The following is a 25,992-nucleotide window of genomic DNA, read 5'->3' as shown; positions in this document are numbered from 1 at the left end:
GTCCCGCTGAGTTACTCCAGCATTTTGTGTCTATCCTAATTTGTGCGTATGGGTAAGAATGATGGAATCTGGGGCAAAAAGAATAAACTACTGGAAGAACTCAGTAAGTCACCCAGCATCTGTGTCAGGTGTTATGGGACAAAGCAGGAGAATGGGGTTGAGAGGAAAAGGTAGACCAGACATGATTGAATGGCAGAGTCGACTTGATGGGCCGAATGGCCTTATTCTGCTCCAAGAAAATGAATTTATGGCTGCATTGAGACTGATTAACAGGCGTGTGGGTCCACTCCCCGCTCGGGACGGCCAGTGATGTACAGATGTGGGCCTGCCTCCTGCACTAGAGTGATTCCTGATCCCCTCTTCCATCATAGATGAGGCCCTCACAAGGGTCTCCTCAATATCCCACAGCTCCGCTCTTGCTCTCCCTACTCCCAGTCGCTACAGGGACAGAGTCCCCCTAGTCCTCACCTTTCACCCCATCAGCCGTCGCATAATCCTCCGATATTTTCGCCATCTCCAACGGGATCCCACATCTTCCCATCTCCTCCGCTTTCTGCATGAGACCTTTCCCTCCGCAACTGCATGGTTAACTCATCCCTTCCCACCCACCCAGCTACGTTACCCTCCAACTGCAGGAGATAAACACCTGATCCTATACCACCTCCCTCAACTGCGTCCATAGACCCCACAGAGAAAGCGCAGGCTCAGTGATCGTTTCGCTGAACACCTCCGCTCAGTCTGCCTAAACCTGCCTGATCTCGCAGTTGCTAAACATTTAAAATCCCCCTCCCATTCCCACACTGACCTTTCTGTCCTGGGTCTCCTCCACTGTCAGAGTGAGGCCCAGTGCAAATTGGAGGAACAGCACCTCATATTTCGCTTGGGCAGCTTACACCCCAGCGGTCTGAATATTGACCTCGAATTTCAAGAACTCCTTGCTCTCTCTCTCTCTCTCTCTCTCTCTCCATCCCTCCCCCTTCCTGGTTCACCGACCAGACTGACTGTCCCCCTGATTAAATTTTATCTCTGTGTGCTTCGTTGTCAGCTTCCCCTAGCTAACAATGATCTATTCTACATTTTCCTTGATCCATTTTGGTGTGTCGTTTTCACACCTTACCCTTCCTTATCTCTGTGTCTCCCTGACTCTCAGTCTGAAGAAGGGTTCCTTCTCTCCAGAGATGCTGCTTGTCCCGCTGAGTCACTCCACCATTTTGTGTCTGTCGAGAATAGTTGACATGCGCGGCCATGCTCCGCCCCCCGCTCTGGGCCGCCGGTGATTGACATGCGCGACAAGCCCCGCCCCCTTGTTCTGGGCCGCCGATGATTGACATGCGCGACAAGCCCCGCCCCCTTGTTCTGGGCCGCCGGTGATTGACATGCGCGGCAAGCCCCGCCCCCCGCTCTGGGCAGCCGCTGATTGACATGCACGACAAGAACCGCCCCCCGCTCTGGGCCGCCGGTGATTGACATGCGCGACAAGCCCCGCTCCCTTACTCTGGGCCACCGATGATTGACATGCGCGCCAAGCCCCGCCCCCCGCTCTGGGCCGCCGCTGATTGACATGCGCGGCAGGCCCCGCTCTGGGCCGCCGCTGATTGACATGCGCGCCAAGCCCCGCCCCCCGCTCTGGGCCGCCGGTGATTGACATGCGCGCCAGGCCCCACTCCCCGCTCTGGGCCGCCGGTGATTGACATGCGCGCCAAGCCCCGCCCCCCGCTCTGGGCCGCCGCTGATTGCCATGCGCGCCAAGCCCCGCCCCCCGCTCTGGGCCGCCGGTGATTGACATGCGCGCCAAGCCCCGCCCCCCGCTCTGGGCCGCCGGGCCGGGGCATTGTGGGCCGGGCGGGCAGGGACCTGCGCAGACGGAGCCGCTGCTCGTTCATTTGGCCGGAAGAGCGGGAAGATGGCGGATGGCGACGGTAAGTGCTCGGGAGCGCCGGCTGAGCACAAACGAGCCTGTCAAGAGTCTCGGCAAGGCAGGAACTGTGGGCGTAGGATGCAGGGAGCCGCTGTGTAACATGGTCCTCTGGGAGGTTGCAGCCTGGAAATGCGGGCACGCACAGCCAGGCCGGCGGTTGCAGCCCGGGGGCCGCCGTGGTCTTGCAGCTACCGTCACGGTGACCGTGCACCCCGCGCTTTCATTGCACATCGGGTCCTGGCGGGAGTTACCGGGGGTTTCGGCGCGTCCCTGGGCAGCCAGTGACCCGGGAGCCGGGCTGAGGTCCGGACCACGTGGCGGGCACCGCATGGCGCGGCCCGGGACATCAGGCTTGTTGGCTCACTCTGCTTCCGCGCCCCCTCGCCCACACGATGCGACCTACCTTTAAATCTGCAATCTCAGTTTGGGAAGATGCTTGCATTGGCATTTTCTCAATTACATAGAGTACTGTTTGATAACGGGCAATGCTTTGGCGGCACAGTGGTACAGCTGTGCAATTGCTGCCTCAGCTCCAGCAGCCCTGACATACTGTGTTACTGGCGTGCTGTTCCCTTAACCGCTCATATTTCCCCTCATACCCCCCAAAGGCCTCCAGGTTGTTTAAATATGTGCGCAATGTACAACTAGATTTAGGTACAGAAAATCTAAATCGCCAAATTGTTGCCATTCAGCATTGATTTTGTAAAGAGTGCGGAGGAAATGGTGACTTTTGTTTCAGATTGTGGCATTTGTTATCTTTTGCTTTTAGGTAATAATTCAATTCACCACTAAATGGTGCCTATTGTGAATCTTTTGTGGATTATTTTCTTCAGTTTCCCCTCCTTGTCTTCAGTTTCCACCTTTGATCTCCACAGATTGTCCATTTTGGCAACATCAGATAGATTTTCCAAAGGGATCAGCATGCTCTGATTTACTATGTGCTCATATCATCTTCCCTATAGGGCCATTTTCTGCCTTCCTGTGCCTCAATTTTTACCAAGTGAAATCGTGATTTATTTGTGTTACTTCTAGTTTAATATTCTCCAATCAGTGCCCAAAAATTTTCTGCTCTAGATAAAGCAAACAAGAATTAGGAGACTGCTTTTCAGAACATATCAGTTCAGTTCACTTATGGGATGGATATGGTACTGAAATTGAAATTTTCAGGTAATCAGCCTTTCCAGTCATGCACTGCAGAATTTCTGGCCCTTTTTGCTACTATTATCGTCAGATTTTTGTTCATCTCCAATTTGCACCTCCCTGGACGTACCTTTTATAATTTTCTAACTGTTGCCATTGGGTATTGCCACCATTTGTGTCCTGTGGTCTCCGCTGTGACACGTTTTACTTTTATTTGACCGAACAACCACCATATATTTGTGCAGTTTAAAACTTGTTTCATGTTTCATCGGCCTGTAAGTGACTATGTTTGTCTCTGCAGGTGGTATCTGATCTGTTATAGTTACACCATTTAGTGTCTTAATTTCAAAAACATTGCCCTGAGTTGGCATTTAAAAGATTGCACTAAAATATACCAAAGTAGATATGTATGTAGTAAAGCATATTTAACTTGTTTCTTAAATTGTTGTATTTACGTCTTGCAGCATCTGCTAAGAAGCATAGAAAGAAATCTATGGAAACTATTGGGGTATGTATTAAACTTTGGCTCTCGGGTGTCTATCTACACAAGTGCTTTAGAGGAAAGACTATTATTTTGTTATCATTTTGTTTTAAAGCTTTAATGTACAACTGAAATGATGTGAACTTAGCATTCTACTTCAATTTTGTTCTTAAACTATTTTGCTTGGAAAAGCTGCAATGTGTAGCCTTTGTTGTATGCTGAGTGGCTCTAATCCAGACATGTTGACTGGGGATTCTGCAATGCAGTGATTTAATGTCTGTGTGTTTGGACTGGTCCCTGCCAATATTTCTATCTAATATTGATAGGCAATTGTTTTTTGTTTCACAAATCCTCTTTATCTGAGAACATTTGTATGTTTCTGAGCCTTTACATCATCCCTTGACCCATTCACAACCTTCATCTTTGTAGTGTTCATATGTGGTGCGCAGGAGTTTCCTCCATCAAATATTGGTTACTGAAGGTGCTGTGCCCAACTCAAACTCTGTTCCATGGTTGGCATTTTTGTGTCTGTCTAGTATCTGCTTGTAAACAAAAGGCTAGAAACCAGGAACTGCTGATGATGTTTTACAAAAATGACACAAAGGGCTGGAATAACTCAGTGGGTCGGGCAGCATCCCTGGAGAACATGGTCAGGTGACGTTTCAGGTCTGGGCTCTTCAGGCTCCATGGATCTGGCAGAGATCTGCGGAGTCAAGGGATATGGGGAGAAGGCAGAAATGGGATACTGATTGTGTATGATCAGCCATGATCATGTTGAATGGCGGTGCTGGCTCGAAGGGCCAAATGGCCTACTGTCTATAGGATAAAATAAAGTTGTTTTGGGTCTGGTTGATTAAGGCTCAGAGCTGCGAGAGAGACACGAAGACACGGGGTGATCAACAGCTCTTGCTGCTTCTGTCCTGTTGCATTGGTTGCCTGATATCACTCCAACCAAAACTGCACTTGATTATCAATATCTAATTTTAAAAAATTCCCAAGCCTCGCCTATTCCATGACACCTAACTTCTTTGATTAAGTTTTTGCCCTGAAAATTCTGCATAGGTTCAGTCAATCGTATGCCCAGGCACTAAGGATTGGCAATGACCTGGTTTCATTAGTTTTGTGGTGGGTGTTCAGCACCTTGCGCAGATGGCCAAAGTTGGAGCCTGGAGTGCATGGTGGGTGGTTTTTCAGGGGGTGTACATTCCCTATAGCTTAGCTTCTCACTGTTTCCAATGGCGCTCCACACCATCCTGAAAGCTGCTCCATTATTTGGACCACAGATTGCTTTGAGTCTGAGGATAGTACATTTCTTCAAAGAGATCTTGTCACAGAGGAATGTTAGAATTTTACGTTGGGGGGAACATTCACTTTATCCATGAGCCTCATAATCTTGTCATCCCTCTGTCTCCGTGCTACAAAGAATAAAGTTCCAGCCTGTCTAACCTTGCCTTGTAACTCAAGCCCTGATAATGTCCTAATACAATACAATACAATGTATTTGTTGTCATTTGAACATCATTGAAGTTCAAACGAAATTTGGTTTCTGCAGTCATACAACAAGAAAAAGAACCAAGACACAACACAATTTACACAAACATCAGTGAATCTCTTCCTCACTGTGATGGAAGGCAAAGTCTTATCTCTCCCCTGCACTCCCCTTTCTCCTCCCGATGTCAAAGTCAAAGCACCAGGCAGGCGATGGTAAGTAAGTCCCACGGCCATTAAGTAAGTCCCGCCAGGCGATGCAAGGCCGCGCTCCGGGTCTTGATGTTGGAGCCCCCAGCAGGCACTAGCAAGTCTTGCAGCCATTAAAGCTGCGCCGGACGATGTTAGGCCCCGCTCCAGGTCATTTTCAACCCCGCAACTCGGACGGGAGAAGTTGCTGTTGCAGGAGGTCCAAAAAGCGGTCTCCCACCAGGGACCTGCGAGCTCCCGATGTTACCGTCCACTGGGCCTAATGAATCTCTTCTGTGCCCATTCCAACGTAATTCTTCCTATAGCTGTGCAGTGTGTTCCAACTTTTGTACTCTGCCCTTCCCAATGCCAAATGCAGCCTTCGCTGCACTGATATACTGAAATAGCCTGAAAATTGTATCGAGACTATTAAACACTCCATCATCCAAATTAAGCTCAATACTACATAGATTTGGGGGTAGACAAAATGTTTAAGAAGGAACTGCAGAAGCTGGAAAATCTAAGGTAAACAAAAATGCTGGAGAAACTCAGTGGGTGCAGCAGCATCTATGGAGCGAAGGAAATAGGCAACGTTTCGGGCCGAAACCCTTCTTCAGACTGATGTAGTTCATTATGTGTACGTACACACACTAAAGTGCTTTCCGTTTATTTACAGAGTACTATGCTTGCATATTCTCTTGTGCTGTTGCAAGTTAGAATATTGTTCTGTTTGAGACGTATGACAATAAAACACTCTTGACTTGCCAATTAAGGAGCCATGCACCTGTATTCCCAGATCTGTGCTGTAATGAACTCCAGGGCTCTACCACTTACCATGCAAGTCCTGTCCTTGTTTGACATACGAAAGTGCTACACCTCACACTTGTCAGAGTTAGATTCCATTTGCCATTCTTTGGCCCATCTTTACAACTGTCAGTGTACAGGTACAAGTGCTGCAGGGATCAGTCCACTGCTCTTATGTACATTGAAGACAATGTAGCTAACATTGTCAGTAATTATGCAGATGACACAGTGTCACCTAATTGTATTCTACAGAGATGTTGCCTGACCTGCTGAGTTACTTGAGTATAAGAGCAGGGAAGTTTTACTGCAGTTGTACAGAGTATTGCGTACAGTTTTGGTCTCCTAATCTGAGGAAAGACATTCTTCCCATAGAGGGAACGCAAAGAAGGTTCACCAGACTGATTCCTGGGATGGCAGGACTTTCATATGAAGAAAGACTGGATAGACTCGGCTTGTACACGCTGGAATTCAGAAGATTGAGTGGGGATCTTATAGAAACTTACAAAATTCTTAAGCGGTTGGACAGGCTAGATGCAGGAAGATTATTCCAGATGTTGAGGAAGTCCAGAACGAGGGATCACACTTTAAGGATAAGAGGGAAGTCTTTTAGGACCGAGATGAGAAAATCATTTTTTACACAGAGATTGATGAATCTGGAATTCTCTGCCACAGAAGGTAGTTGAGGCCAGTTCATTGGCTATATTTAAGAGGGAGTTAGATGTGGCTAAAGGGATCAGGGGGTATGGAGAGAAGGCAGGGATGGGATACTGAGTTGGATGATCAGCCATGATCATATCGAATGGCGGTGCAGGCTCGAAGGGCCGAATGGCCTACTCCTGCACCTATTTTCTATGTTACTCCAGCGCTTTGTGGCTGATTGTAAACCAGCATCTTCAGTTCCTGGTTTAGGACATTTCTCCCACCCAATGATGTTCTGCTGCTGTTTTGGATGCATTTTTTGTACTGTCCCGGTATATATTATGGCATCATTTGCGGCTGGTGCAAAATTAATGGCGTTTCAAAATGTCTTCCATTTCCAGGACATCCAGCAAGCGACGGATTTTCTAATTGCGCCAGAATCAAAGACAGTAAAGTTAGACACATCTCATTGGCCATTGTTGCTAAAGGTAAGCTCACCCACATGTGTGAATGTAATGTAAAGTTGGATTGTTAGTTTTAAAAACTAACTTTTATGAAACTATGATGCCATAGCCCTTGAACTAATGTTGCAAACTTGTGGAGCTCTCCTGAATGTAATTTGGCTGCAGCATTCACCTGTACATTAATTTTGTTTATTGCTTCTGGAGGGATTTAGGAATACTTGAGCTCATTACTGGATACAAGTTATCTTCAATATAATCATTGTATTACAGAATTTTGACAAACTTAATGTACGAACGGCCCATTACACCCCCATTCCGAATGGCTGCTCGCCTCTCAAGAGGGAAATTGCTGACTACGTAAGGTAAGTTCTACACGGAACAAAACATTTGCACATCTGAGCCATCCATCCAGTTTGTGAGATGCTTGATGACAAAACGATTTTGATGTTAGTTGTACAACGCCTGGAATGTGTTTTGCAGGGATATTGCAACCAATGAAGCTGGATAATTTTAGCTGTTTTTCGTGTTTTCTCACTTCATCCACCCCCAACTTCACATGTTTCAAATTTGCATTGTCTTAAAATCGGCATTTGATGTCTTTGATTATATTCTGTAATTGTACCTCAGATCTATGATCCAAATAACAAATAATCTGATTAACTGCAGCAAAAGAACCGTATTTCCCGGCAATGAAAACGCACCTGCGTGGAAGAAGCACCCCCAATTTAAGTCGCCAAATTTTGAAAAAAGGATGGCGGGACAGGATCATGGGTTTGTTTTAGTCCAGGGGTCGGCAACATCGTCTGCCTGCCCCGGGACTGGCTGCAGTTCCCAGATCCCTCGCGATCCCGGGACTGGCTTCAGTTCCCAGGTCGCCTGCGAGCTCCGGGACTGGCTGTAGCGCCCAGCTCGGCTCACTTGCCTCAGGTCGGCTGCGTGCCCCGCAAATGGCTGCAGTTTCCAGGTCTGGCTCGCTTGCTCCAGGTCTGGCTGCAGTTCCCAGGTCGCCTGCGTGCCACGAGATTGGCTGTAGTGCCCAGGTCGGCTCGCCCCAGGTCTGGCTGTTGTGCCCAGGTCGCCTTCCCCGGGACTAGTAGAGAGAGAGAGAGCCCGGGCGGAGCAGCCAGCCTTCCGCCCACCTCCACCTGTGTGACGAAGGACACCGTGGCGGGTGGGGCGGCAGAAGGCACTGAGGTGGCGGGCGGTTCGGCTGTCCGGTCCTGGAGGCCGCGTGCAGCCACCCGAGCTACTTCCCTCCCCGACCACCATGCTGTGGCTCCTCGCCTGGAGCGCCGCGGAAGCGTGAGTGAGTTGCTGGCATGATTCCCGACCCCCCTCCTTCTGAAAGCTCCTGCCCTCTCCGCAACTTTACCCCAAGTCTATCTTTCTTGGCTAAACCTAACCTTCGGCCTCCATGACAGGTAAATTTCTGTGCCTTGTTTTTGGGTAAAAAATAGCGTCTTCATTGCCGGGAAATATGGTGATCTTTTCTCATCCTCTTGATGTGACTGCATACTCTTGACACTGTTGAATCCATTGGATTTAGTTATGTTGTTATCAAGCTAGTCATTGCCATGGAACCACAAGCAATGCTACCTATCCCTTATGGGATCTGAGGCCACTACTGTTCCTCATCCATGCATTGCTCATTGACAGCATTATCTCGATGTCCCACATTTTTTGACTGTCATTCCTTGGGTTGCTGCCATATGTAACTTGAATTTTCTTGTCCTCCGTATTGGCAAAACAATTATTTCTCTCTAAACGAAACACACTTAACTGAGCCACATTATTTGTTACCAGTGCCCTTCTGACTTTCAAACCTTGTATATCAAAGGCACTATTTAAATGGTGCTGTCATTAATTAACTATTGAAAAAAACAGGTAGATACCGGTGATATCTTGGCAGGTCTGGATTCATTAACCTTGATAAGCCAGCAAACCCGTCTTCGCATGAAGTGGTAGCATGGATACGCAGGATTCTGCGAGTGGAAAAGACTGGTCACAGTGGAACACTGGATCCCAAAGTTACAGGCTGTTTAATTGTGTGCGTAGAACGAGCAACACGACTAGTTAAATCCCAACAGAGTGCCGGTGAGTGGATTTCTTTGCTGGTCTGTTTGCAAAACTTTGTGTTAATGTTTGTTTTACGGATTACTAATTTCTCATATTTGCTTCTATACTGCGAACAACTAATACTGATTGAAGTTTCAACCTAATACAAAAGGGAAGGGGTCTTATAAATGACCTTCTCAATCTCTTAATTTGAGATACAGTAACTGACGTGGCCTCTCCTGACAACTCTTTTGCTGTTAATTGTAGGCAAAGAGTATGTGGGAATTGTTCGGCTGCACAATGCTATTGAAAGTGAACTTCAGCTTAGTCGGGTGAGTATTTTGAATCTTAAAAAAATAATTGCAGATCAAAAGCCTAGCTTGTTTGAGATTCTGAAGTTGTCTGGCGATATAATACATGGGTATATATAGGTTTTGTGTGGCTTACTGTGAACTGATTTCAGCAAATTACTCTAACATAATGTTGGGGAGTAATTGGGCCTCCGGGGATGAATAAAGTTTTATCGTATCGTAAATGTGCTTCAGTAGCACGATTGAAATTCCCAATTTGCCTACATCTCAGTATTCAAGTTTTCCCATATCGTTGATATCTTGTATATGATTGTCATGTTATATCAATAATTGATTGGGCTTTGATATTGTGTACGTGAAATGATGAATAAGTTTATCCATTCGCTGAGAAATGCAAACCACTTGCTTCACTGCATGCTGATTCCTGTTTTAGGGTCAGTGTGAATTGCATCTATCTTGTGCCATATCATCTTGGCGTTCTGCTGAGAAGTTACTGGTGCCTGATTAGGTGTATGTGAATGCGAGATGGTTTGTCAGGATTGGCAGCATTTTATGCTCCCACTCTTAAAGATGAGTGATATATCTGATCACGTCCATAAGTATTTCTAAATGAGTTTAACTGAGTTAACTAGGAGGTTTCTGATTGATTTTTCCACAATGCATGTTTAATGCTGTAGCTTTATTCGTAAACCAATGTAGTTGATTCTAAGTCCACCCATACTGTGACATTTGGGGCAGAGACGAGTTCTTTAATTTTGCATGAAAATTTCCACTTCAGTAATAGTTAAAAATGAAAATGTTAACAGTACAATTATTGTTAATTCTGCTCAATACTAAATGAATTGTGTTATGTGCTAAAGGGTTTGGAGATGCTGACTGGAGCCTTATTCCAACGACCTCCCTTGATTGCTGCTGTTAAAAGGCAATTAAGAGTGCGGACCATCTATGAAAGCAAACTAATTGAGTATGATCCAGAGAGGAGGTTGGGTAAGTTGATTTTTTTTTATTGCCAATTTGGAGATAAGTAGTCTTTAAAACATTTAACAGCTGCCAAGTAGTACGCATTTTCCGTATTTTGTACGGAAATGCGATAAGAATACGGATGTACGGATTTGCGTTATAAAATACGGATTTTTTTTTAAATCGGCCCGACTTCCTGTTTCATCTTGCTGCCTAAAAAATGCAAGGATATACTGTAAATTATAGCAAAACTATTAATATTTTAAATTTCAAGATTATTTTTGTAAGCTTTGATCTGCCTGTCCCACCAGGTTTAAACAGCGCTGTCAGTTTAACTGGAGTGCTATTGCCTTTACACATAGCGCTATAGGTCACAGACTGTTGGGGGGCGGATGGAGGGAGGGAGGAAAAAAGGAAGGAGAGAGGGAGGGTGGGAGGGAAAGAGGAAGGAAGGAGAGAGCGAGGGAGGCTTCCAAAATGGCTTCTACATCATCATCTGGTGCTAAAAGCAGCCCTTGAAATGGCAGTATACAAAGAGATGGCAATGAATGCACTGTCAAGTTAGGTGGTAAGAAGACATGTCAATTGGTAGCAAAGTTATGCATTCTTGTACTCTTACATGAGCATGACCGCACATTTAAAAAAAAATGGCAATGTGTAAAATGACTGCTTTTCAGGTACTAGAATACTGAAATGGTCTGACCTTTAATGTCTATGTAGTCCTGAGGGCAGCACCGCTGCAGATATCCCATGAAGTGAACCAGTCTGAATGACCACACAAAGGAATCTAGCCTTGCTCCCAAGCTGTCATGAAAATTTCTGACTGTTCTTGCCATTTGTTATGAATGGCTACTGGTCACTTGCAAATACAATTATAAATATATTTCTTTGTGGAACCACCTGTTGACCTTCAGCACTATCGGATTTTAGGATATGTCTTAGAATTGGACATGGTTCAGGGAGATTGTTGCAAGCCTTGTATTCTAGGCACAATATTTCTGCCATGCTGTCCTAAGTCTTGCAATGAAGCAATCATAGATCCTTAAAGGCAAAATTGAATCCTGTCCTAATATAGGCAAATCAATTTGGTGTCAATGGGCAAAAAGGTTGGCATGGGCATTGTGGGCTGAAAGGACTTTTTCTCTGACTTGTGCAACATGGGGGGGGGGGGGAAAGCCTTTAACCCAAACACATGCAAACCATCAAAACACCCATTTATTCAAATCCTGTAGATTCTGCTCATATTTCCATCAACCAGGTCAGATTCTGCTGCAATTCTAGCTGCTGCACTGTCACTTTGAAAAAATCAAAGAGACGTGGATATGGTGGTTTAAAGCATTTTAAATTATGGTATGACTCGGGCACTTTTTGTATCCGACCACTAAACATAGAAATTAGGTGCAGGAGTAGGCCATTCGGCCCTTCGAGCCTGCACCGCCATTCAATATGATCATGGCTGATCATCCAACTCAGTATCCCGTACCTGCCTTCTCTCCATACCCTCTGATCCCCTTAGCCACAAGGGCCACATCTAACTCCCTCTTAAATATAGCCAATGAACTGGCCTCGACTACCCTCTGTGGCAGAGAGTTCCAGAGATTCACCACTCTCTGTGTGAAAAAAGTTCTTCTCATCTCGGTTTTTAAAGGATTTCCCCCTTATCCTTAAGCTGTGACCCCTTGTCCTGGACTTCCCCAACATCGGGAGCAATCTTCCTGCATCTAGCCTGTCCAACCCCTTAAGAATTTTATGTTTCTATCAGATCCCCTCTCAAAATCCTAAATTCTAGAGAGTATAAACCAAGTCTATCCAGTCTTTCTTCATAAGACATTCCTGACATCCCAGGAATCAGTCTGGTGAACCTTCTCTGCACTCCCTCAAGGGCAATAATGTCCTTCCTCAGATTTGGAGACCAAAACTGTACGCAATACTCAAGGTGTGGTCTCACCAAGACCCTGTACAACTGCAGTAGAACCTCCCTGCTCCTGTACTCAAATCCTTTTGCTATGAAAGCTAACATACCATTCGCTTTCTTCACTGCCTGCTGCACCTGCATGCCTACTTTCAATGACTGGTGTACCATGACACCCAGGTCTCGCTGCATCTCCCCTTTTCCTAGTCGGCCACCATTTAGATAATAGTCTGCTTTCCTGTTTTTGCCACCAAAATGGATAACCTCACATTTATCCACATCATACTGCATTTGCCCACTCACCCAGCCTATCCAAGTCACCTTGCAGTCTCCTAGCATCTTCCTCACAGCTAACACTGCCCCCCAGCTTAGTGTCATCCGCAAACTTGGAGATATTGCCTTCAATTCCCTCATCCAGATCATTAATATATATTGTAAATAGCTGGGGTCCCAGCACTGAGCCTTGCGGTACCCCACTAGTCACTGCCTGCCATTGTGAAAAGGACCCGTTTACTCCTACTCTTTGCTTCCTGTTTGCCAGCCAGTTCTCTATCCACATCAATACTGAACCCCCAATGCCGTGTGCTTTAAGTTTTCTCTTACTATTACTATTCTTATGTGGGACCTTACTTATTCTCTTACTATTCTCTTATGTGGGACCTTGTCGAAAGCCTTCTGGAAGTCCAGATACACCACATCCACTGGTTCTCCCCTATCCACGCTACTAGTTACATCCTCGAAAAATTCTATAAGATTCGTCAGACATGATTTACCTTTTGTAAATCCATGCTGACTTTGTCCAATGATTTCACCACTTTCCAAATGTGCTGCTATCCCATCTTTATTAACTGACTCTAGTAGTTTCCCCACTACCGATGTTAGACTAACTGGTCTGTAATTCCCCGTTTTCTCTCTCCCTCCCTTCTTAAAAAGTGGGGTTACGTTTGCTACCCGCCAATCCTCAGGAACTACTCCAGAATCTAAAGAGTTTTGAAAGATTATTACTAATGCATCCACTATTTCTGGAGCTACTTCCTTAAGTACTCTGGGATGCAGCCTATCTGGCCCTGGGGATTTATCGGCCTTTAATCCATCCATTCCATAAAGGCGTGGATCCTTCCATTAGATAGAATGCCATTAGTTTACTGGATAGGAAGTTGAAACAACTGATAAATGGGTAGTAGGAGCCAAGACACAAGTGATTTAGTTTAGAATGAGCATACAATTGTATCATGACTGGTGGATTAGCAAAGCATAGATATAGTTGCATCTGAAAGTAATAAGAATTATTTTGTGACTGATGTCACAAAGGTCAATTGATAAAAATGATGTAAAAGATTTGAGCTGCTTTCTGGCCACATGATGCTAAGTTGATGAATTGAGCACGCTGTGCCAAGATGACTCGTATCTATCACCCTTGACTGATGGCCAATGCACCATGTGAATATTTAAACATGGAGATTTTAAGCAACTCAGAAGTATCTGGTTTGGTTAATGCAAATATAATTATATAGTTTCAAGTACTACATAGTACAATTTTGTTCCACTGGCTGCATTGGGTAAAGTGGAAAAACCAGTAAGCTTGGGCCTAGCGTACACAATGTTCTCATTCAAGGACCTGTTCTGATCAGGGCTCTACTGTTTCCAGGGCAAGAATACCTATTTCTGGTGCAGAGACTCAAGCTGTATTCTATTTTACTTCGGAGTCACGTGAGTGACTATGTGAAGAACCCCGCCAGGACGCATGCGTGTCATATCGCTACACGCATTGCGAAACGTCAGGCGGGGTGGAACGACGTTCCCCCGCAGCGGCAGTTTTAATAAGCCAGAACCAGCAGGTAAGAGTTACTCTGCGGTCTTTTTGTGTGTTTCCTATACCAACTTACAGGTGGGAAGCATGGACAAGTCTAAGAAAGCAACAAGGGCTGCGACAAAGCTGGTGGGGGAGGACCGCGGAGTAGCGGGCAGCCAGCAGCGGCACTTGAATCACCGATAATGGGATCAGCTGTACCCGATGTCGCCTCCGCACCGGCCAGATCCACTCCGCGGCCGGGCGGTAAGGCAAGACAAAAAACTAACAAAGTCGTGGACTCAGAGGAGTCCGACTTTGAGCAACCGCGGGCGGCCAGCGATCGTGAGCGCTGGAGCCGGATGGAGCGGTGTGTGGAGCATTTGCTCCAACGTGACAGGCTCCGGGAGATGGAGTCGAGCCACTGTGGGCTCTATGGGAAACCCACAGCAGCACCTCTTGTAGGGCTGCACAGTGCTTCTCCCTCATCAGAAGGGAGCATTGGGGGTCAGTACTGGGCTGATCCTGAAGAGGGGTTCGCAGAAGAAAAATCAAGTGTGCAGGGGATGCAGGAACGAGAAAATCTGCTGGACATGGTGTCCAACTTCATACAGCCAGACCAGACTGGCCAAAACCTGGAGCAAAAGCTTGCTGCCAGTATAGACGATATGTCTTTTAACCAGCTACAAGAACAGGCTGTATTGGACACCACGTCAAGACACCTGGCACCGGGCAACTGTATATCCCTGAATGTTCCAGTAGTCAATACTTGTATATGGAAACATATTGGAATAGGAGTTAGAGGCATGGATGTCAAACTCCAAAAGGTATTAAAACTCCTAACAGCAGGGATAACAGCATTCGCCCGCACAGTGGATGAGAAGGACATGTCCCAGGACCAACAGGATGCACTGGCATTGCTTTGCAACACTCAATACGAGATAAATAGCATCAGGAAGAATGCCATCCGACCCACTTTAAATCCGAAATTCGCGGGTCTGTGCAAACCTGGGAACATAAAACCACCAATACTACTATTTGGAGGTAATCTATCGAAGCAAGTCAAGGAGCTCGATGAGGAAGCAAAAACCCTGGGACTCATAAAAGGGACTTCATCAAAAACCCACTACAGCCACAGACAGCATCCCTACGCACCCACCAGCAGAACAAGACCGACTGGTGAAAGCTCGAAGGCCTGGTACACCAAACATGAGTCTTTTAGGCCATGGCCCAGGCCGGCCTTCTTGGAAGATACGCGAACCTCCAACATCAACCAAACCACAAACCCAGACACCACCGCCTCAACATCAACGAAGGATTTACAAAAAGAAGTAGACCTGCCACTGGTAACTATGGAGGTAGGTGGGCCTGGTTCCCTACAAAATACAGGGAGCATGGAGGTTGGGGGGAGATTACACTCCTTTCTGGATGCATGGAGCATGTTAACTACCGATACTTATATTTTAAGCAGTATCCAGGGATATACAATAGAATTTATGCACAAGTACAGCCCTCCAGTTCAACATATACCGAACCGAATGTTCGTACTTTCTGGTAAAGAGAAATCAGAAGCGCATGCTGAACTGGAGAGGCTTTACGCAAAAGGTGTAATTGAAAAATCCCAACATGAACCGCTGGAATTCGTGTCCAATATATTTACCAAAAACAAAAAAGATGGTGGTTGGCGCATCATCATAGATCTGACCAAATTGAATACATTTGTACAATATATTCATTTTTAAATGGAAACCTCTGTTACTGCTAAACAATTGATTTCCAAAGGTTACTTCATGGCTAGCATCGATTTAAAAGATGCTTACTATTCAGTGCCTATAAGAGGTGACCACAGATGTTTCTTAAAATTCAACTGGATGGGACAGCTGTGGCAGTATAGAGCGCTGCCAAATGGTTTAACATCAGCCCCCAGACTGTTCACAAAAAATTTTGAAACCAGCTCTAGCGTTTCTACGGAAACGAAAACACATGGTCATGGCATATCTAGATGACATACTTATTGTGGGCAAAACTTTGGAATTGGCCAAACAAACTGTAACAGCCACAAAACAGTTATTTGAAAAACTGGGGTTTATTATCCATCCAGTTAAATCTAAATTAACACCTTCTACTACAATGGACTATTTGGGGTTCACCATTGACTCAGTTTACATGTCGGTGACTTTGCCAAAGGGAAAGGCTATAGACTTAATAGAGGCTTGCAATAACCTCATTGACATCAGTAAACCATTCATCAGATTGGTAGCAAAAGTAATTGGCAAAATGGTGGCTGCCTTTCCAGCCACACAATTTGGACCTTTACATTACCAAAATTTACAGAGAGCAAAAATACAAGCACTCACACTGGGCATAAACTGCCTGGAAATGTTGGGTGCATTCTATGGCCTAAAGTCATATTGTACTGGGTCATATCACCAGCATGTTAGACTACAGATTGACAATACCACCGTGGTAGCATATATCAACCACATGGGTGGAAACAAATCGACATCATGTGACAATCTGGCTAATATAATTTGGCAGTGGTGTACCCAGAGAGATATTTGGATATCAGCTACTTACCTACCAGGTAAACTAAATTTAGTGGCAGACACCAGGTCACGCAAATTTAATGAAAACACCGAATGGATGTTGAATAAAAAAGTATTTGCTGATATTACAGCACGATATGGAACACCAGATATCGATCTATTCGCATCCAGGCTTAATCACCAGTTATCAAATTATGTTTCATGGGAACCAGACCCTGGGGCAGCGGCGACATGCATTTTCGCTGCATTGGGGGAAATTGTTGATGCTTTCCCTCCTTTCTGCCTCATCAGTCGGGTATTAAGGAAAATACAGCAGGACTCTGCGTCTGGTATTTTGGTAGTACCCGATTGGCCTACTCAACCATGGTTCCCAGTGATACTGAGCATGGTATTAGAATCATGTATCACCATCCCGAATAGACCAGACTTGTTGGTTCATCCCGTAACAAGGGATAGCCACCCATGCCATAACTATTTGAATTTATTAATTTGTAGAGTTTAAAAATACCTCTACTACAGCTGGGACTGACGGACCGAACAGTGAACATGATTTTGGCGGCCCAAAGACAGTCCACCAAAAAACAGTATCTGGTCTATATCAGGAAGTGGGAGATGTATTGTAACAAAAACAGCATCACCTACAGAGATATGAACATCCCGTCTGTTCTGGAATACCTGGCAGGCCTCCATTATGATGAGGGGCTCAGTTATAGTGCCATCAACTGCGCCAGAAGTGCCTTATCAACTTATCTATGGCAAGGAACAGAGCGTCACTCTGTTGGAACTCACCCACTGGTAACAAAGTTTATGAGGGGAATTTTTAATACAAATCCCCCAAGAACCAGGTACTCCCAAATATGGGATGTGAGTATTGTCCTGAAGATGCTCAGGAATTGGTCTCCAGCAACAGCTCTGTCCCTACATAGACTGACATTAAAAACAGTCATGCTAATGGCATTGGTCACGGCACAAAGGGTACAGTCATTACATAAATTAAGACTGGACAACATGACTTCTTCATCTGAAAATATTACGTTTCATATTTATGAATTAGTAAAGCAGAACAGACGGGGATCAGCGGGCCTCAATATAGAATTTAGGTCTTACCCAACAGATGATTGTCTCTATATAGTAAGACATTTGTCGTTATACATGGAGAAAACAAAAATCATCAGAGGCAATGAGAAGGCACTTTTAGTCAGCCATAAGCAACCACACAAAAGAGTGACGGTCCAGACCATCTCAAGATGGCTGAAACAGGTTCTAACACAGGCTGGGGTGGATACTACTATTTTAAAATCTCATTCCACCAGGGCTGCAGCTACATCGGCAGCTATGCAGTTGGATGTACCAATGGACCAAATCCTCAAGGCAGCAGGATGGTCAGGGGAAAAAACATTCCAACTATTTTATAATAAACCAGTCATGAAACCTGGAACGTTTGCAGAAACAATTTTAAGTTCTGTAATTTAATTTACCCCATAAATAGGGGTTATAATTTGTGTTAATAAATTTCATGGATTTTAATGTCGGATTCATGTCTAAATTATGTTGACACAATTCCTCCTACAGTAGTTAAGGCAGATGTGATGCATGGACTCGTTTCCACGGCATGAAATCACAGAGCTTTGAAATCTTCACGTAGTCACTCACGTGACTCCGAAGTAAAATAGTAAGATTAAACGAGAACTTACCAGTTCGAAGTTTGATCATTATTTTATGAGGAGTACGTTGAGGGAATACGTGCCCTCCGCTCCCACCCATGATCATATACTCAACTGGTATTTCTTTCTCTAATCTTACTATGTTTAAGTCATTACAGTTATCTGTGATTTCACACCGCTGCTTTGAAGAATGACACGCATGCGTCCTAGCGGGGTTCTTCACGTATTCCCTCAACGTACTCCTCATAAAATAATGATCAAACTTCGAACTGGTAGTGTGGTCTTGAAAAAGCTACTTACTTAACTACTAAACCAGGTTCGCTTCTTAATAAACAGACACCACACAAACTGTTTGGTAGACCAGATCAAAACTTTACTTAACATCGGCCGATGGAAGGAGGGAGGGAGAACTCCAAGTCAAGTGACCATTACAGACACTTGACCGTCCTCCGTTCACCTCTCTGAACAACAGAATTACATTGCCTTAAATAGGGTTTTTTTGTCCCCTTAGCACATTTCAGACATTAGTCATGGTCAGAGGTACAGAGAAAGGTTTCCACAGAATGCATCACATCAAAGGCCTTTTGTTTACATGTTACAAGATAACATTGGCCATTTGGTTTACGACATTTTATCTTTCTACTTCCCTGCTTTCTACTTTCTACTTCCCTGAAACATTGGCTATTTGGATAAGGCCATTTTATCTTCACAGAGATCACCCTAGCTCTGTCATTTGGTCCCTCATAAACATTGGCCATTTGGTTTATGGCATCTTACTTCAAAGATGTGACTAGCTCTTTCTCTCTGCTTGTCCCTTGGGAGACAATGCTATGGTGTTTATTATCCCACACACTGCAACCTGAGGCAAGCCTAATTTGACACTAAATATAAGCTATAAGCTAGCCCAGAAACCTATTTAATATCTTCTTATATTTTAACTAAAATTCAGCTTCATCATTCCATCCTTTTATCAAATTTTTGATAACAACTACAGTCCTTGCTGAGTACATACGAAAGACAATAAGCATCTCATCAGACAAATTAATAGTACACTAGTAACACAATCATTTCATAGTGGACAATCGTTCCACGTCCCTCCAAACATTTTAAATGGCCACCAACCTCCCCCGAACGTGACACTAAGATACTACCATAGGACAGGAAAAGGATCATTAAAATTGCTCAGCCTTTATTCGGCTTCGCTTGGAATTCCCCGTGTGCTGGTGTAACTGGTTCATGCTTCTCTTGTGTGGCACTGCATTTGCAACATAACAATGCCTGTCACAAATATACTGTTTCCTAAAAATACACCAGTGCCTTGGTTGTGGCAAAAACAGGTAGATTTAACTGGCCTTTGCAGACCTCTTACTGTCTGTAGTCAGGTATCTTTGCTGCGCTTGTCATGTTTGACTTCAATCTTGTTTAAAAGGAGGTGTGTACCATCCTTTAGATGTGGGTTAGTCCACAAGCTTGCCAGCCTGAAGAAAGTTCAGTCCATGTGGGCTGGGCCACCCCAGAATAAAGGGAGCATCCATAGCCCATCATCCATGTTTCCACAAACTGTTCACAGTCAATCAAATGTATCCAGCGACGACGATCCTCAATCTTTACAGCAGTTCATGTTGTTAGCAACACTTGGCCGCTCTTTTCAACACCATCTCAATTTCTTCTTGTCCCAGCACCATCATCGTACAGCCCCTATGGCTTCCAGCAAAGCTCCTCCATCCTGAGAATGTAGATCTGGCATGACATGGGTTAATTGCCGACCATACATAATTAGTTAATTGCCCAGGGCCTGTAGGTGGCTTCCCCCCCACTCTCCAGGGGGTGGACACAGCAGCCCCTCCTGTATCAATCTTGTTCCCAGCTGAGTTTCTCCAGCACTTTTGTCTTCCTTTGATCCTCGGATCTCAGTTCCTTCTTAACACTTCCCTGTGAACTTATTCTTTAATCCAATTATATCCGAAGAGGCTCTCCCCACCTAAACATTCAATTCTCCAAATATGTTCTCTTCCCCAATCTACTTCCCTCAAACCCCCTTTTGTAAGTCATAAGACAATTTTTCATCTACCTTCATTTTCCTCAAACAGCCCATGCTTCAAAATCTTTTTGTTTGCTTGCAAACAGTAATCTTGCTTCATTTGCATTTTAAAAGACAACCTCTGTTATCATATCAAAACAATCTTTCCTAAAAGAACTCACTCAGAATCAGTAATCAATAATACATTTTCTTTTTCTCTGTAATTTTGACATTTCCAATCTCATTTAACACTTTAATCGGGAAGAGTCTTTTTTTAAAACTTGGTTCAAAAGATTTATAATCAACCAACACATTTTATCATTCGAGTATAGCTCCGCCCCCCATTCATGCCTGTTTCTTAACGGAGCACACCATAAACTGTCTGTCCCATTTGCATTTTAAAGGACAAACTTCTTAAAGCGACACACAACTTTGCTCATTGCTTCGAATTTCACACATTCCACATAAAAAACATTGTTTTACAAGCAGTACATATACAAAAACATTGTTTTACCAGCAGTATATATACAAAAACATTGTTTTACCAGCAGTATATAATATTTCATCTTCAAAGACATCTCTTTGTAATTTACTTTCCCTTTTTCTGACAAGACTTCTGTTTACCAAAATCCTGGTTACCTAACCCTAATTGGACATTGATCCAGATCATGATTAGTCAGACTCCCCTTGACTTTTCAGTCTCCCTAGCTCTTTCCTCATTTCTCCATCAAATTTCCCTTCATCCCCAATTTTTTTATAACATAGTTGCCTGTCAGAAAAAGGATTTACCTCCGGGGTAATTTTGTTTTGCAATCCCCATTGACTCTTTCCACCATCCCAGATGCCTGTGGGTGGTGTACACAGTGAAATTGCTGTCGAATATTAAAATGTGCACATTTTTCCTTATTAATAGTGGCAATAAAATGAAGACCATTGTCTGAGCTTATGACATTAGGTAGGCCAAACCTGGGAATAACTTCTCTTAACAACAATGTTACCATAGTTTCAGCAGTATTATTAGTGGTTGGTAGAGCTTCACTCCACCTGCTAAATAAATCTAAAATCACTAAGCAATATTTATAACACTGGGCCCTTAGCATTTCAATAAAATCAATCTGTATGCATTCAAACGATCGTAATGGCATTGGCGTCCCTGCTGAGGGTATCTTAATTGTTTGCCTGGATTACTTTGTTGGCAAATTTTACATTCAGAGGCCTGCCACCACGTTTCCTTTGTTATCCTATCATTCCTTCCTTACCAGCATGGGTAAGTGAGTGAATATATGTTAGTAAAACAGGTAAAAATGCATCAGATACACAAACTTGCCCAAGCGGGGTGTGCTGTATCAATGGCACCGCCCTCTTGTTTCCATAGTTATTATTATATATGAGAGGCGTCCCTCTGTAATGTACACACCTCCTTCATGTTTGGCAGGACCGTTCTATTTGCTAGCATCTGTAGCTGCTGGCACTACGCATTTGGATGTACAGGCTGCCTGTTTGGATACACTATCAGCAAATTCATTGTCCTTTGCTATAGGGTCCCCAGCACCAGTGTGTGCAGTACATTTAACAATGACCAGCTGTTATGGTAGCATCAATGCGTTAAACAAATTACGCACAGAAAGGCATTCCCGTGCTCCCAATCCTGGGGAGCTTTGTAAGGTCAGAACTTCAAGGTATAGGGATGTTACTGACGGAACCGTCCCAGGTAAAGATGCCATTGCTACTGGTAGGGCATAGGGAGGTGGACATCTCCCAAGATTACCTAACTCCTCATCTTCATTACCAAATAGGGTCGTCGTGCCAGACATGAAGTCTCCTCCAGAGGATTTACCAGTACTGGGTTTATTTTTTTACTAACCATCACCTGTTTCTCACCTCCTGTCTGTCTTTTAATTATTTCCTCTTGTTCCTCTGCCCACTGGCATTCTAGTTGCAATACGTTCCATCCTTTCCTAGTGCTTTCCTTGTTTCTTAACTCTATACCCTTCTTACATACAGTATCCATCTAACTTCGAACTCTACTTTCCTCATGCTTCTCCACTGCTTCTGCTTCCCATGTTTTAATTCCTTTCTTCCATTTCTTTCCCGCCTTCCTTTCCCATATAAATGTCTCTACATTCCATGTTCCCCCTACTGGCCAGGCTTCATCCCCTAACCGTTTGGTCAACTTGTAACTTAACATTCTAAATTTCTTATTATACTTAGGATTCAAATAACACATATGTTGGACTGTTATCCAGAGCATTCCCCATAGATAGATAGAAAGAAAGAGAAAACAGACTTCTTAATTCCGAATCGTTCCAAATATATCAACCAGGCCGACTCACTACTCGAGACCCCAGTTTCTCAATTTGGCTGACTTTTTAACTCTTTAATATACGACCCAAGTGTCTCAACGAAGCAGACCCACTAACCAAGACCCCCGTTTCTCAACCTGGCAGACTCCTTAACTCTTAAAATAAGCCCCAAGTGTCTCAACGAAGCAGACCCGCTATCCGTGACCCCCGTTTCTCAACCTGGCAGACTCCTTAACTCTTTAATATACAACGCCACTTATTTCTGAATCCGACATCTCTTCGGATGTCTCAATAAACCAGACGCACACCTCAACCCCCATTCAACCCGACAAATCACGGATGTCTCAACGAGGCCGATGAGCCCTTAGTAGAGATAGAGATAAAAAACAGAAAACAAAGAGAGATAGAAAGAGAAACCGCTCAAGTCCTTCTTAAAAATACCCAAGCCCTTCTTAAAAATACATGCACATTCTGTCTTAAAAATACATACACAATCCCTTCTTAAAAAAAACATATAAAGCCCAACTGGTCTTACCTTTGTCTGTTTCTAAGAACCTCGGCAGGGAACCAATTCAATGTCTGATGAAGGATCACAGATGTTCCCGGGAGTTTCTAGGGAGTCGGTCTGACAAGGGGGCCGATAGAGCTCAGTTATCTCCCTTCCAATCCCGGCAACCTCTGCAACCTCTTGCACAGTCAGCTGTTGATGTGGTCCCAGCGAGGCCTGCATAACTACGCCAATGAAAAAGCTACTTACTTAACTACTAAACCAGGTTCGCTTCTTAATAAACAGACACCACACAAACTGTTTGGTAGACCAGATCAAAACTTTACTTAACATCGGCCGATGGAAGGAGGGAGGGAGAACATTACAGACCATTACAGACACTTGACCGTCCTCCATTCACCTCTCTGAACAACAGAATTACATTGCCTTAAATAGGGTTTTTTTGTCCCCTTAGCACATTTCAGACATTAGTCATGGTCAGAGGTTCAGAGAAAGGTTTCCACAGAATGCATCACATCAAAGGCCTTTTGTTTACATGTTACAAGATAACATTGGCCATTTGGTTTACGACATTTTATCTTTCTACTTCCCTGCTTTCTACTTTCTACTTCCCTGAAACATTGGCTATTTGGATAAGGCCATTTTATCTTCACAGAGATCACCCTAGCTCTGTCATTTGGTCCCTCATAAACATTGGCCATTTGGTTTATGGCATCTTACTTCAAAGATGTGACTAGCTCTTTCTCTCTGCTTGTCCCTTGGGAGACAATGCTATGGTGTTTATTATCCCACACACTGCAACCTGAGGCAAGCCTAATTTGACACTAAATATAAGCTATAAGCTAGCCCAGAAACCTATTTAATATCTTCTTATATTTTAACTAAAATTCAGCTTCATCAGTCTTGCTAACGTTTTGTGCTGTTGCAGCAAAACCTCTTTACCCATGTGCTTCATCCACCCTTACAAAACAGGTTAATATGCCTTTCATGCTGCACCTGCACATTTGTTTAATATACAAATATTATAGTGTCCCACTGTACAAAACCATTTGGCCTTTTTATAGCATTTAAAAAGTCTTTGTTCTCCCAAATAAAATAATTCATTTCATTTTTTTCTATATTTACCCAGTATAATTTTTTTGCATATTTTGTGAACTTAGATGTAATGTACTCTAATGAAAGGACAGTTACAAATGTAATTAATTAAATATCCAATCTAGTTTAAAAAAAAAATATATATATATAGACTAGCCTGAAAATGGCAGTTACTGTCATGCTTTTCTGCCCTTTGATTAATATTTTCTCCATAACATAAACTCCATAACATGGCTCCTTACCTGATTCCTTCCTACAGCATTTCATTTTAATGCTGTAATGTTTTCTGTACTAATTAACAAATGTTTCTGATTTAGGAGTCTTCTGGGTGAGCTGTGAAGCAGGGACGTACATCCGAACACTATGTGTACATATTGGCTTGCTGCTTGGAGTAGGTGGTCAGATGCAGGAGCTGAGGCGGGTGCGGTCGGGAGTGAATGGGGAAAAGGTAGGAATATCCCTCTAAAATCCTGTGATTTTGGATATAATTATGAGCCAGGTGATACCCAAATGATTTACAGCTTGCTTGTGTCTAATTTTAATATTTTTTTACCCCCAAAGTGTTGAGTTCAGTGCAGGGTCCTACTCCTGTTCTGGTAATTATACTTTGGGAAAGTGAAAGGCCAGGGGTTTTTGTACATGGTGGCTGTGTATGTGTCTGCTCCCACCAGGAGACCCCAGGCTAACAGTTGTGTATGGTCAATGGTTTATTTTTGTGTTGGTAATCTTAAGTTCTTGCTCTATAACTTCAGGACAATATGGTAACAATGCATGATGTGTTGGATGCTCAATGGCAATATGACCACAACAAAGATGAAACATATCTACGGCGTGTCATCTTACCCCTTGAAAAGTTGATGGCAACCCATAAACGGATCGTTATGAAGGACAGTGCAGTAAGTAAAGGCGAATCTGCCTGTTTATTTTCACCAAGGAGACTGATATGGAGGACAGTGAGATCATTGTGGAGAATACTAATAGCAAAGGCAGTTTGGATTGAGGTGTGGTGTGGGGCTCTTGAGAGCATTAAGGCTGATATTTCCATGAGGGCTTCAGGATCTATTCCATGTTATTCAGAATGGCAAGAGATGAGATTGCGGAAGCCTTGACAAAGATCTTTGCGTCTACTCCAACCGCAGAGGAGGTCCCACAAGGACTGAAGAGTAGCTAATGTCCCTTTTTTTAGGAAGGGAGGCAGAGATAATCCAGGAAATTATAGGACTGAGCTTCATATCAGTAGTAGGCAAGTTATTGGAGTATTTGAGACAGGATTTACTACTATCTGGAAGAGAATGGGTTAATTAGGAACAGTGTACACGGCAGGTCATGGCACTTGGGAGGACAAATTTGAGGGGGAAATTTACAATGAATGGCATGACTCTTATTTCTCTATCTTATACCATTTTGTTAGTTGAAAGCACCATGTTTTGAAGAAGTCAGAAGCTTGTTTCTAATCTTGAGTGATCTTATTGGTGTCATTTCTTTCCCCCCGTCAGGTAAATGCTATCTGCTATGGTGCTAAAATTATGCTCCCTGGCCTGCTCCGTTATGAAGATGGGATTGAGGTGAACCAGGAAATCGTTGTCATTACAACAAAGGGAGAAGCAATTTGCATCGGTAATAGAACTTGAATTGATTGATTTCATTGGATTAAGTGAGTTAAATAGAGCTAGTGGAGTCAAGGGATATGGGGAGAAGGCAGGCAT

General features: G+C 44.0%; 1 protein-coding gene and 3 non-coding genes across 4 annotated transcripts in view; all 4 read left to right on the top strand.

Annotated features, from left to right (window-relative positions):
- Positions 1–1,814: 1,814 nt before the first annotated feature.
- dkc1 (dyskerin pseudouridine synthase 1) overlaps positions 1,815–25,992 on the top strand; it is a 35,844-nt gene continuing 11,666 nt past the window's right edge. The window contains exons 1-10 of the mRNA XM_033030463.1: positions 1,815–1,919; positions 3,523–3,566; positions 7,061–7,147; positions 7,394–7,485; positions 9,033–9,217; positions 9,446–9,510; positions 10,350–10,476; positions 24,604–24,734; positions 25,039–25,182; positions 25,783–25,903. Coding sequence (XP_032886354.1) covers positions 1,904–1,919; positions 3,523–3,566; positions 7,061–7,147; positions 7,394–7,485; positions 9,033–9,217; positions 9,446–9,510; positions 10,350–10,476; positions 24,604–24,734; positions 25,039–25,182; positions 25,783–25,903 — 1,012 coding nt within the window. The 5' untranslated portion in view covers positions 1,815–1,903. The remainder of the gene's footprint in view (positions 1,920–3,522; positions 3,567–7,060; positions 7,148–7,393; positions 7,486–9,032; positions 9,218–9,445; positions 9,511–10,349; positions 10,477–24,603; positions 24,735–25,038; positions 25,183–25,782; positions 25,904–25,992) is intronic.
- LOC116979450 lies at positions 9,845–10,080 on the top strand. Its single transcript, XR_004413733.1, has one exon. It is a non-coding gene; the product is annotated as a small nucleolar RNA SNORD17 (small nucleolar RNA).
- Positions 13,716–13,791, top strand: LOC116979446. The gene has a single exon (XR_004413729.1). It is a non-coding gene; the product is annotated as a small nucleolar RNA SNORD83 (small nucleolar RNA).
- LOC116979449 lies at positions 24,840–24,977 on the top strand. Its single transcript, XR_004413732.1, has one exon. It is a non-coding gene; the product is annotated as a small nucleolar RNA SNORA36 family (small nucleolar RNA).

The sequence above is a fragment of the Amblyraja radiata genome, chromosome 12 (assembly GCF_010909765.2).
Source record: "Amblyraja radiata isolate CabotCenter1 chromosome 12, sAmbRad1.1.pri, whole genome shotgun sequence".
NCBI classification, from domain to species: Eukaryota; Metazoa; Chordata; class Chondrichthyes; order Rajiformes; family Rajidae; genus Amblyraja; species Amblyraja radiata.
The sequence above is the reverse complement of the archived record's forward strand: the minus strand, read 5'-3'. Positions and strand labels throughout refer to the sequence as shown.